Here is a 12,401-nt window from a genome sequence, read left to right as displayed (position 1 = left end):
AAGACAGTGTTCCTGATTGCATTGGCCTCCATCAAGCGGGTAGGGGACCTGCAGGCATTTTCGATTGACGAAGCGTGCCTAGAATTCAGGCCAGCTAATTCTTACGTGATCCTGAGACCCCGGCCTGTATACGTGCCCAAAGTTCCCACCACTCCCTTTTGAGATCAGGTGGTGAACCTGCAAGCGCTGCCTTTGGAGAAGGCAGAGCCAGCCTTGGCACTGCTCTGTCCAGTATGTGCCCTCCGTGCTTACGTAGACAGAACGCAGTGTTTCAGGACCTCAGTCCAGCTCTTTGTCTGTTATGGTGGGAAGCTGAAGGGAAAGGCTCTCTCCAAGCAAAGGTTGTCTCACTGGATAGTGGACGCCATGGCGCTAACAGACATCTGCAGAGCTGCAGGCTGGACGACACCTAACACTAGTGTTGTCACGGTACCAAAATTTCAGTATTCGGTACCAATACCAGTGAAAATCCACGGTTCTCTGTACCAATTTCGGTACCAAAGCATAATTTAGATTAAATTTACATATATTAAAGTGTATATCATGGTTACAAAGATGGAAACTGTAGTATTAAAAAACACTTTACAATAAGATTCCATTTGTTAGATAACATTAGATAAAATGACCTAACAATAAACAATAGTTATATACTGTCGCAATTATTCTCCTTGGGGTTAAAAATACATTTTTAAAATCAAAAGTTAACATTATTTCTGTTAACATTATTTAATGCACAATGAATGAAGTGAACAAACATGACCAATCAAGTGTTTGTATTAAATAACATTCACAAACATTAATTAATGTTGTAAAAATATATTGTTCACCCAATGTGTTGATGTTAGATAACGCATTAGGTAATGTTAATGAATGGTATCTTATTGTAGTGTTACCAAACTGTACAGGAGATAAAACGTGTTTTATTTGACTTGACTGTACTTTTATTGAATAAACTTCAGTTTTAGTTTTCCAATATCTATATCACCACTGAACAAAATGCTCACCTATCGTAAAATAAATTCTGTGAATCCGTCTTCTTTCTCTGTTTCAATAAGGGCTTCTACCTTGTCAGAATGGTTACTATCTAACTGTCTGTCAGAAATCTGTATTTACAATAATGATTTTTCTCTAATGCTTGAGAGGCATGCTCCTGTTAAAACTAGACTGATTCCATCTACTTGTGCCTCACCCTGGTTCACTCCTGAAATACGAACAATGAAAACTGAGGGTCGCCGCTTAGACTACACAGGAAAACTGGACTCATTGTGCACTCTCTGGCCTTTAAAGAACATTTGCTCAACTACCATACAGCCCTCAACTATGCAAGATCCTCTTACCTCTATCCTCTACCATTAAGAATTCCACGTGCAGGCCCAAATCACTCTTTGCTATGGTTAACAAACTCACTAATCCACCACAACATGTTATTTTGGGCTCTGTGGTGCTTGTGAATAGCTTTTCACAATTCTTTTCAGACAAGTTGAAATCAATCACTGAATCCATCACCAAAGACACTACTCATACAAGTGACTGAATTGTTCATTTGATGTTATCTGATTCAGCTCACTCAACAAACTCTCTGCTTTTACTCTGACTACTCCTGCTGCCATAAGTGATCTAATTGTGAAGTCTAATTCCACATCCTGCCTGCTTGATCCTACACTACTGTTTTGCTTAAGATGTGTGTCCTCAAGGCTGCACCCTTCATAACACATATGATAAACTGTTGTTTGGCTTCCGCCATTGTCCCAGCAGAATTAAAAATGGCTGCGGTGACCCCATTCTTAAAAAAACAGGCCTAAACCATCTAAACATGGACAATTACAGGCCAAAAAGGTTGTGGTTTCGCAATTGCCATCATATTTAGATATGAATCATCTTTTTGAACCTTTTCAGTCAGGATTTCACCCATCTCATAGCACTGAAACTGCTCTTCTTCAGGTGGTTAACATTATTTTGTCCATGGATTCATTAGGGGTGTAAATCGGACAGTTCATCACGATACTATACGATATCAATTCTCAGCCAGCGATACAATATTTGACGATACCTCAAAAAATTCTACGATACGATTGCGATTTGATTCGATTCAGGGCTATATCGATCGCTTAATCGATATTTAGATATTATGTTCACACAACCAGTTACGTTTTTATTAATTCACAAATGCAGCCAAAATATATAACATGAACGTTTAATTAAACTCTTTGAAAATTGCACACCCTCTCCCAATTGGGACATTTACAACAGAAGAGGTAATTTGCAAGTAAGCTACTCCGTTCTTGTTCATTTTCTTAAATCATGTTTTTTATTATTATTGTGCATTCCAAGTAATACCAATCAAACTGCAGCTGGGTTGTTTTGATTAATAATAATAATAATAATAATAATAATAATAATAATAACTTAAAAAATACAGGTAAATTACAAAATTAAAGTTAATTGAAAGTATGCTTTAACCCTTTAGGCGCCAGAGGTTTTTTCCTAAAACGTTCGATTTTGACATCTTAATTTCAAAAGGCTATATCTTAAAAGTGATAAAAGATAGAGACTTTCTGTAAATTAGAGAAATATTAAGGATGACCCAAAGTTTATGTAGGGATTGCATTTTCCCATCTAATTTGCATATTATGACGTCATATGGTGGCGGCCATCTTGGATTATAGAATTTTTATGGTTTTTGTTGATGTTTATTTGGTTGTTTTTTTTTTTTTTTTTAGCTGACGAAGACGCACACATCACAAGGACATGAACACACAAAAAAGAACACATATTGTACACTACTAAATGGTCAGGGAAATAGATAGTAAATCAACAGTGTAATAAATGGCAGACAAAAACAATTGTTGCAGGGCTTTTGCTGTAGAGATAATGACTCCCTATTCATCCAGGTGACATTTCTTGTAGTGTTTCATGGTGTGGTCTTGCGATAGACTATGCATGATAATAGCCCCTCTGCCCCGTGTCACATCGCCTCTTCTCCTGCTACGAGCAGCAGCGCGCGCGGGCGCGGCCAGATCTGCCTCGCGCGCGCGCCGAGTGTGCACAGCTCGGACTACTGTAATTGTCATTGCGACTCCCCACCCTGCCTCCACGTTGCCCCCTAACTGTCCTATGAATACTTCGACCTCGTCTAACATACCCAGTGGCATTAGACAAAGTCTCCACCACAATACTGTCGCCGCGATTGCGGAGAGGCACACGGTCACCGTGGCTAGCGTGGTAAAAATCTCCTGCGGCCGCCTCGTTCCCCACAACACTAACACGCCTGCTAACTTCGCGATGAACACTCCGACCCCGGGAAACATTGTTCCCACCACTGACATTGGGCAAAGGACCATCTAACGTTATATTGGGCAAAGGATTCACCGTTTGTGCTTGGTGTAGGGCTATACTTTCACTTTCAGAATCACCGTCATTTTCTGAAGGCAGATAACGTTATTCCCCTTCAGAATTAGGGTCCGCGAATAGAAGACACAACACTTCATTGCGGGTAAGCTTTATTGATGCCATTAGATAATAATAATAATAATAATCTAATGTAAATACTCGCTGACGTTGACAATATTGCTCTGATAAAATGGCTCACTCGCACACTAGCTCCGCTTTTGTTCGCACTGATTCAATGCGCTCTAGCTCGAAGATTTTGTATAGAAGCATGACTTTTTTTGAGTCGGGGATGAAGTATGACATGTCTGCCAACTAGTGGAGGGGAGGTTGAACGAAATTTGACACCCTATTTGACAAAATCGGCCGTTTTATTCAGTGCCGCATCTTGTCGAGTAAACTCGACCGTGGCGCCCAGAGGGTTAATATGTTAATTTTTTTTTTTTTCACATTACATCTTCTGTCAAACCAAACCAAGTAATTGCTATGATAAATAATACAACACTCGGTTAATCTTTGTAACGTTAATCAGCTCCTCAGCTGACATAGACGAACCCGTGAAGGTTCCATGAAAAAGTGTTTCAGCTTTTATTTTCCTTTTATGCCCCGAAGATGATATCACGGGTTCATCAAGTTCATTTAAATTATCCATCCTCGATCACTTTGTCAGCTTTGACGAGCCTCTTCTTAGCCAACGATGATGGGGCTTATATCCTGACTGAAATTCTTTGTTTCTCTGAAAATAAACATTATTAAACATTAAAAATTTTGAATTAAATATTAAATATTTATTTCTGATATTTCAACATTGAATTGTAACGTGTTGGTTATTTTTATATCATTTTGTTTTCTCTTGTTTTGTTCTGCTGTGCTCTCTCTCTTGCAGTTGGTTTTGATACTTTACATGTATAAATGTTTGGATGTTTGTCGATTTGTGCTATTAAACTGGAGTTAACTTTTTTTCTTTCTTTTTTTTCTTTGCCTTAGACCTGATGGCAATAAAAGAGGAGACTGAAGTACTGAATGAAATGGAAGGGAAAGATCAATATAACAATCATCATAATTTCATTACTGGAGAAAAAACTTTTAGGTGCTCACAGACTGAAAAGACCTCTCGAAAAATGGCTCAAAAACCCGGGACTAGAATTAATTTCATCTGCCAACAGTGTGGAAAGAGTTTCAATAGAAAAGGAAACCTTAAAGCCCATATGAGAATTCACACTGGAGAGAAACCTTTAACCTGCAAACAGTTTGGAAACCGATTCAATCAAAAAGGAAGCCTTAACAGGCACATGAGTGTTCACAATGGAGAGAAGCCTTACAGATGCCCTCAGTGTGGCAAAAGTTTCACCCGAAAAGAAGACCTTAAAGTCCACATGAGAAGTCACACTGGACTGAGCCTTTTCACCTGCCAACAGTGTGGAATAAGTTTCACTGAAAAAAAAAGCTTTTACAGGCACATTCACACTGAGAAGCCATACATTTGTCTTCAGTGTGGAAAGAGTTTCAAACAGAAAGGACACTTTGAAGACCACATAAGAATTCACACTGGAGAGAAGCCTTTCACCTGCCAGCAATGTGAAAAAAGTTTCAACCAAAAAGGAATCCTTAACAGGCATATGAGAATTCACAATAGAGAGAAGCCTTACACATGTCCTCAGTGTGGAAAGAGTTTCACTGAAAACGGAAATCTTGAAGTCCACATGAGAATTCACAGTGGAGAGAAGCCTTTCACCTGCCAACAGTGTGGAATAAGTTTCACTCTAAAAGGAAGCCTTAACAGGCACATGAAAATTCACACTGGAGAGAAACCTTACACCTGCCAAGAGTGTGGAAAGAGTTTCATTCAGAAAGGACAATTTAAAGACCACTTGAGAATTCACTCCGGAGAGAAGCCCTACACTTGTCCTCAGTGTGGAAAGAGTTTCAATCAGAAAGGACACTTTAAAGATCACTTGAGAATCCACTCTGGAGAGAAACCCTACACTTGTCCTCAGTGTGGAAGGAGTTTCAATCAAATAGGACACTTTGAAGACCACATAAGAATTCACACTGGAGAGAAGCCTTTCACCTGCAAACAATGTGGAAAAAGTTTCAACCAAAAAGGAATCCTTAACAGGCATATAAGAATTCACAATAGAGAGAAGCCTTACACATGTACTCGGTGTGGAAAGAGTTTCACTGAACAGAGAAACCTTGAAGTCCACATGATAATTCACACTGAAGAGCAACCTTACACCTGCCAACAGTGTGGAAAAGGTTTTAACCGAAAAGGAAACCTTAATGCCCACATGAGAATTCACACTGGACCAAACCTTTTCACCTGCCAACAGTGTGGAACAAGTTTCACTCTAAAAGGAAGCCTTAACAGGCACATGAAAATTCACACTGGAGTGAAACCTTACACCTGCCAACAGTGTGGAAGGAGTTTCATTCAGAAAGGACGATTTAAAGACCACTTGAGAATTCACTCCGAAGAGAAACCCTACACTTGTCCTCAGTGTGGAAAGAGTTTCAATCAGAAAGGACACTTTAAATATCACTTGAGAAGTCACTCTGGAGAGAAACCCTACACTTGTCCTCAGTGTGGAAGGAGTTTCAATCAAATAGGACACTTTAAAGACCACGTAAGAATTCACACTGGAGAGAAGCCTTTCACCTGCAAACAATGTGGAAAAAGTTTCAACCAAAAAGGAAGCCTCAACAGGCACATGAACATTCACACTGGAGAGAAGCTGTATAATGTGGTCAGTGTGGAAATAGTTTCAGATATAAAGAAACCCTTGGGTACCACATGAGTATTCATGTATGAGAGAACGGTTTTATATGTCTTCAGTGTGGAATGAGTTTTACAGACATGAATCATTTTAGGATTCATGTAATAACTCATCTAAATCAATAAATAATGTAAAAAGATTTCATGTTCCATCACTGTGGAAAGACTTGCGTAAACAAAGCAAACGTGAGGTTCTCATAAGTGTTTCCAATATACTCAGGCAGAGTTATTTTGTGTTCTTTGCTTAACCCCCTGGCGTTGGCGATGACGGCGGCATGATCAGCTCGCTTTTTTTCTTATCAGTGTAAAAGGACCTCAAAATACTCTGTTGATTTTGATCTTACATAAGTGTTATACATCATTCAATGCTGTTAAGTGTCTATTTTTTTGTGTATACGCCAATTTCTCCTCATATGTTAAATATATATGTGATGTTTTGTCAAAAATAATGTAGGTATACTGTATTATCAACTAAGATGTTATTATAGTGTTTGTTCCAATATTCAAACTAATGAATCCTTAACTTTGAAATACATATGATAAAATGTATACTTTTTACAAAGAAAGATTACACTTGAAATATTGTTAAAATTGTAATTGATTTACATGTGAAAATAAAATAGCAAAAATATATTTTATATAGATGTAAGCAACATCTTAATGGGTCAATATAAGCCTTCTCATTAAATTATTTATTATTGTTTTTTATTAGTGACACATTTGGGGAGAGGGTATATTCCAAAACTTTCTGAAAATACAGTATGAGAATTAACTGCATACTAGAAATGCTTACTTTTAATATTATATCATTTGCATGCATACAAAATAAGTCCTCACATTCTTTCTTGTGGTACCCTCTCAGTGACACACCTGACTGAAAGGCTCATTATGCAGCTCATTATGCGGGTCATTGTCTTCTCAGGTGTGAATCAGAGCATTATTCATGATCATTCACATATTGCCTTTCCAAACAAAACGTGTCTTACAAAGTTTAAATCAATGTATTGTTTTATGAGGATGATTTTCAGATCATTTTGAAGCGAAAACTCTAGGCGACAACATCCATTATTCAAAAGTCTTGTGGACACATATTTAGTATGTGTTTTGTGGCCTTATTTCAGAAACTTTAATTTGTATTTTGTTTCAATAACCATGCATAAACATTATTCTTTTAAAAATACAAACATGTACATACACGTTGCTCACATATTATGGTAGCCCTGTTTGTGCTAAATAGAGTGTAATTACACCTTTTCCATTAATATGTTTATAAGCAACTGAAATCACAAATGTCAGGGCATGTCAAAACATCTCAAGGACCCCAAAAACACCTTAGACCCCAGAGCGTTAAGGGTTAAAAAAGTGAAAAATACCTCAGCAGCGGACTTGGCAAACATCCAAAGTGGCATTTAGATGAATATGTAAATATGTGTAATACAATTTCCTTTCAATAACAAAGTAAACCCAATGAAACATCAGCATTTGTGGAAGCATCTGATCATAGCGATGTGGATTTTTGCACCAGTTCTGCAATTCAGCTCTGCAGTCAAGTCATGTTTCGCATATTTATATAGCAATTTATACAATTGATTTCCTTAAAGAAAGTAGCTTTATAGTATTAAACGAAAAAAGAAAAAAAAACCCCGAAAAAAACAGTGAGTTTCACCTTCAATTAAAATTACAACTTAAAGTTCTATTATAAAGAAGCTCTTGTCAAAGAATTTGGAACACCAACCTATCACACATCACACCAGTTTGTTTTTTTATTTCTATTGAAGTATATCAAAACTTTCAGTAAGAGTTTCACTTAAAGAAAACTCTAACAGATTGTCTCATGTGTGCCGCAAATATTTTTATGTATTTACAGTAAACAGATGTTAAATATGTCAAGCTAGAATTTGGTGCTTTAACTAGTAATAAAGAGGAAGATATGGCAGGATGTCACCACAAATTAAAGAGCCACAAAAATACATTTATTGTTTGAATTTAGTAATAAAATTGACAATGTGAGTTGAAATTTTGTTTCATACTCTTTTAGGATTATATTTTCAGTACATAATAGGGTGTAAGAACTGATTTTCCTGCTAAAACAAAACTCACCCTGCAGTAATGCCATAAAATGCCCCCTGGACAGCAAAGACAGAGCACAGAACCCTGTCCTGCCCAAACTTATCTACTTGTCCCTTTGTTTGACTTCAACTCATCCCCCCTCTCCCTCCTCTTCTCCCTCCTCAAGTCACTGAAAGTTAAATTAAGAATGTCTATATATCGCATATGGTGTATCTTGTGAATGTGTTGTTTTTTCCTTTTCATGTTTGGTATCATTTTAAGGGTCTCAGTGCGATTGGTAAAATGGTCTTAATTTCATTGCAGTTATTGGTTTAATGAAAAAGATTGAGAACTTAGGAGAATCCTGTATCTCCTCTCTGGCTGATATCTCTTTACGATATCTCAAGAAACCAGGTGCTACCCCCCTGGGGTACATGGATTGGCCCAACCAACTCTAAACAACATTTGTTTAACCCCTTTTGTTCTGGTCTGGTATTTAAGGCGAGGGAATAGAACACACTTTGGGACTCTTTACCAGGATCATCCCCCATAGTGATGTTTCAGTGCTTTCCTGTTGGAAAGCCCTGACACATTACTGTGTCTTTGTCAGGAAAACATTACTTACTTTTAGAGTCATCTTTGAGTAAATGATGTTATGTATTTTCTGAATTGGCTTTTAATCATTTACTTCTGTAATTGGCATGATACATTTTTACCTGACAAATAAATGTTACATCTTGATTTATTCTGAAGTTTTAGAAATCATTCATTTTAGTAGATTAATGTGTAGTCTGGTGTTTCCGCAAATCTTTGTCCAGGATAGATCAAACTGAAGGCACTTTGAGTGGACCATGGGGCACATCTTAGGAAAACCTTCTGATTTCTGACTATCTCCTGACTTAGCATGTTGTACGCTGCAAATATTATAAAAAATTACACCTATGGGTCTGCAGTGAGCGGCTGCATAGGGTAAAATACTTGCACTGCACCCTCTGACTATTTCAGGACTGGCTAGTTTGTGATCGTGAGCGCGCAGTCGCGACGTGACGTCTCAAAGCGACACTAGGTCCGTAATGAACGAATAATTGAAAGTATGGGATAATCAGAATAATCAAAGATCTAAATTAATTCATAATCAATATTTATGATTATTTTCTAATCAGAAATACGATCTAAATTTGATTATCATTTGAAATTGGAGTCAGATTAAGCGTAGAGCTGAAGTAATACTAAAACTAAATTCCAATAAATTAAGTGAACTTCACTGGATCGCTGAAAAGACATACACGCTTTAAACCTTCGCCAGGCCGTTGGATTCCGTCACTGGGCCAATGGGTGGTCCTTACAAAGGTACAGATGCTCATATTAAACTAGAACAAAGTTATATAATATTCCAACACAAGATGGAATGTACGTTACATTCCCAGTTTGTGTTTGGACATTGTTTGCATTTGTTCAGTTTCCCACCACTCCTTTGTTTCCATGGTTATCGACTTAATTAGTTAATTTGGTTCAGCTATGTGTCATTAATTATCTTGTTAAAAGGATATTTCAACGCTGGAAAGATGAATGTGTATTTAAAATGGGTCATTTATGTTGTAGAAATGTGAAATTATTTTTGAATTTGAAGCCTTCTAGACTGATAAAAGCCAGAAAAAGTATTTTTGGCTCATGTGGATGAAAAACAACAACTCCCAGAATGCACTTGCTTCGCTGGCCTACGAGGCCACTCCCAAGCCACGCCTTCCGGTAAGGGAGCATAGTTAAACAACTAGGCTAGGCTACTAGTTGACTTGAAACTTAAAAGATGCAGTTTTATCGTGAGTCTCCATGATGAGTCTGCCCGGGATTTCGAGATCGCCCAAAATGTTCGGCTTTTGCGTTCTACAGTCGCCATTCAATTATGTTTACTGTGGCAAGCAGGACATAGAGAACGGTGCGAGGCCGGTGGCATGATTACTGATGAGCGACACCTGTGAGACGCACCGGTATCGTATGCTATCTCTCAAAAAGGAGCGGGAATTTTCTTAGCAATGCTAAAACGCACATCAACCGATCACTTGTTTAGCGTTCATGAAAACACTGCAAATAAATATAAATATATATATATATATATAAATAAATAAATATAAATGTAAATAAATTCAGTTAGATTGAAACAAAAGGTGTGCATGTAAACAATGAATGGTGACCGCAGAAAGCAAAAGCCGAATCCCGGACATTTTGGACGATCTCAACGGTCGGACATGTCCGGGAAAAAGAGGATGGTAACCCCTACTACTCAGCTTTCTCCACAGAACAAGAGCCTGTTAGTTTAGCTTCCAAAAAAGATGTCTGACACTATTTGTACATCCTTTTATCCTCTACCATATTTTTTCCTGGGCTCTACGCCAGGGGTCATGCTCAGCACCCCTACTTCCCATGGTACTAACTGTAATTAACAGTTTGCTGACCCAGTTTATATGTAAAATCTTTGGAATTTGAACTTTTCAATTGCTTTTCCTCTAGATCACTTTACAGTGTGATGAAAATAAACTTTTCTTAAAGCGTGTTGTATATCACCACAGATTTATTGCAGAGAGCTTCGCTGAAGAGACAAAAATGGCTTTAGGCTGTCTGATGAAATCTGTATGAACAAACACCCAGCTCTGCAGTACAGGTGGCACAGAAGCAGCATCTGACCCTGCATTTAGATGTACATTACACACTGTTTAATGCAGCTCAAATGAGGCACTGTGAATTTACATAGCAATTTTATTCTAAGAGGCTATTAAATGTGAAGTGACAACATGAAACACTTCTTTCAATATATAAAAAACGCCAGTAGTTGGTGGCATGTCAGCCTGATAATGATTGAATCACCAATTCACTCATGTAGGCTCACAATTAGCAGATTGCATAATTATATCATGAAAAAAATATAAATAAATTATATATATATATATATATATATATATATATATATATATATATAACTGACTGCAAACACAAAGGAACTTATAAAAGGGACAAATCAGGCAGGTAATGAGGGAACAACAGGTGGGACAAATGAAACCAATAATGAGATAACAAGGAGGGTGGGGTCAAAACAGAGACAGGAACACAAACACCACATGTGCTACACAAGACAGGACAGGCATGTGACAACAAAGGCATATTTATATAGGTTAGATGGTAAACTATGCACAAAATACACATTACACATTAATCAATATGTTTGAATATGATAACATTTTCAGGGCAAATGCTCAGATAACAGTTGAATCAAGTAAATTTTACAAGAATTAACTTAAGTTTATGATCTTTATCCAGTACATCCTCTAACAACAAAACAAACAACTGGAATTTATTATTGAACTTACATTTTATTTCATTAACTCCCTATTTTTTCCCACAAGTTTTGGATGAATATGATTATGGCCTATTTCTGGACTACAGTCTGCCATCTCTTTTTATCCAATAATCTATGCATAGTTAAGACTGGCTTCACTACAGGGCTGGATTTCTTAAACTATACCTTAAGTTGTACCTTAATGTTAATACGTGATTCCTGAAATGTTCTTAGTTAAGTATACCTTATGTAAGACATTCGTTTGAAAGGTTGGTCTGGACCACTCTTAGCTATACCTTATTCACTGTTGACAGTGTCACTCCGCTAATGGCCACCACTGCATAAAGCCTCTTTACATCTCAGTCTATATGAATATAATTCTGAAGTTGTAATAAAACCAGTGTTCAATTAGGCTAAATTAATTTTGTTCATGCAAAGAATAATTACACTGATGGTTGTTAGCTTTTTAATTAATTATCTCAAGTAGTTCCTGAGGCATACCGCCAGCGTTTTAGGAATTGGAGAAAAGGTGACCGCCAAACACATTCTGAGGTGGTAAGAGAACTTGTTTCACATTTTGATCGTTGGTGTATTGCTTCCGATGTTGATAATTTCGAGAAGTTGCATAACTTGGTTATTTTAGAACAATTTAAGAACATTGTACCTGACTATATTGCTACATATATAAACGAAATGAAGCCAAATGACGCGAGTGAAGCTGCAATCTTGGCAGATGATTACATATTGACCCATAAAAATGTGTACCAAGAGGATCGACCAGGGCGTCAGTATGGTAACTTTGGTGAAAACAGGGTGGCATCAAAGAGAGTTGAACAAACGTATGTTTCAAATTTTGAG

At 37.3% G+C, this 12,401-nt stretch overlaps 1 protein-coding gene across 6 annotated transcripts in view; it reads left to right on the top strand.

Annotated features, from left to right (window-relative positions):
* LOC307157330 (uncharacterized protein) overlaps nt 1-12,401 on the top strand; it is a 599,307-nt gene that overhangs the window by 460,963 nt on the left and 125,943 nt on the right. For 5 of the 6 annotated variants that reach the window (XM_079869207.1, XM_079869206.1, XM_079869203.1 and 2 more), the window contains exon 3: nt 4,375-7,782. In XM_079869207.1, coding sequence (XP_079725333.1) covers nt 4,375-6,185 — 1,811 coding nt within the window. In that variant the 3' untranslated portion in view covers nt 6,186-7,782. Of the gene's footprint in view, nt 1-4,374 lie in introns of those variants that run through there. The other variant, XM_079869204.1, reaches the window with a different exon arrangement.

This window comes from Squalius cephalus (assembly GCF_949319135.1).
Source record: "Squalius cephalus genome assembly, chromosome: 4".
NCBI lineage: Eukaryota > Metazoa > Chordata > Actinopteri > Cypriniformes > Leuciscidae > Squalius > Squalius cephalus.
Note: the sequence above shows the minus strand (reverse complement) of the source record. Positions and strands in the feature narration are given on the sequence as shown.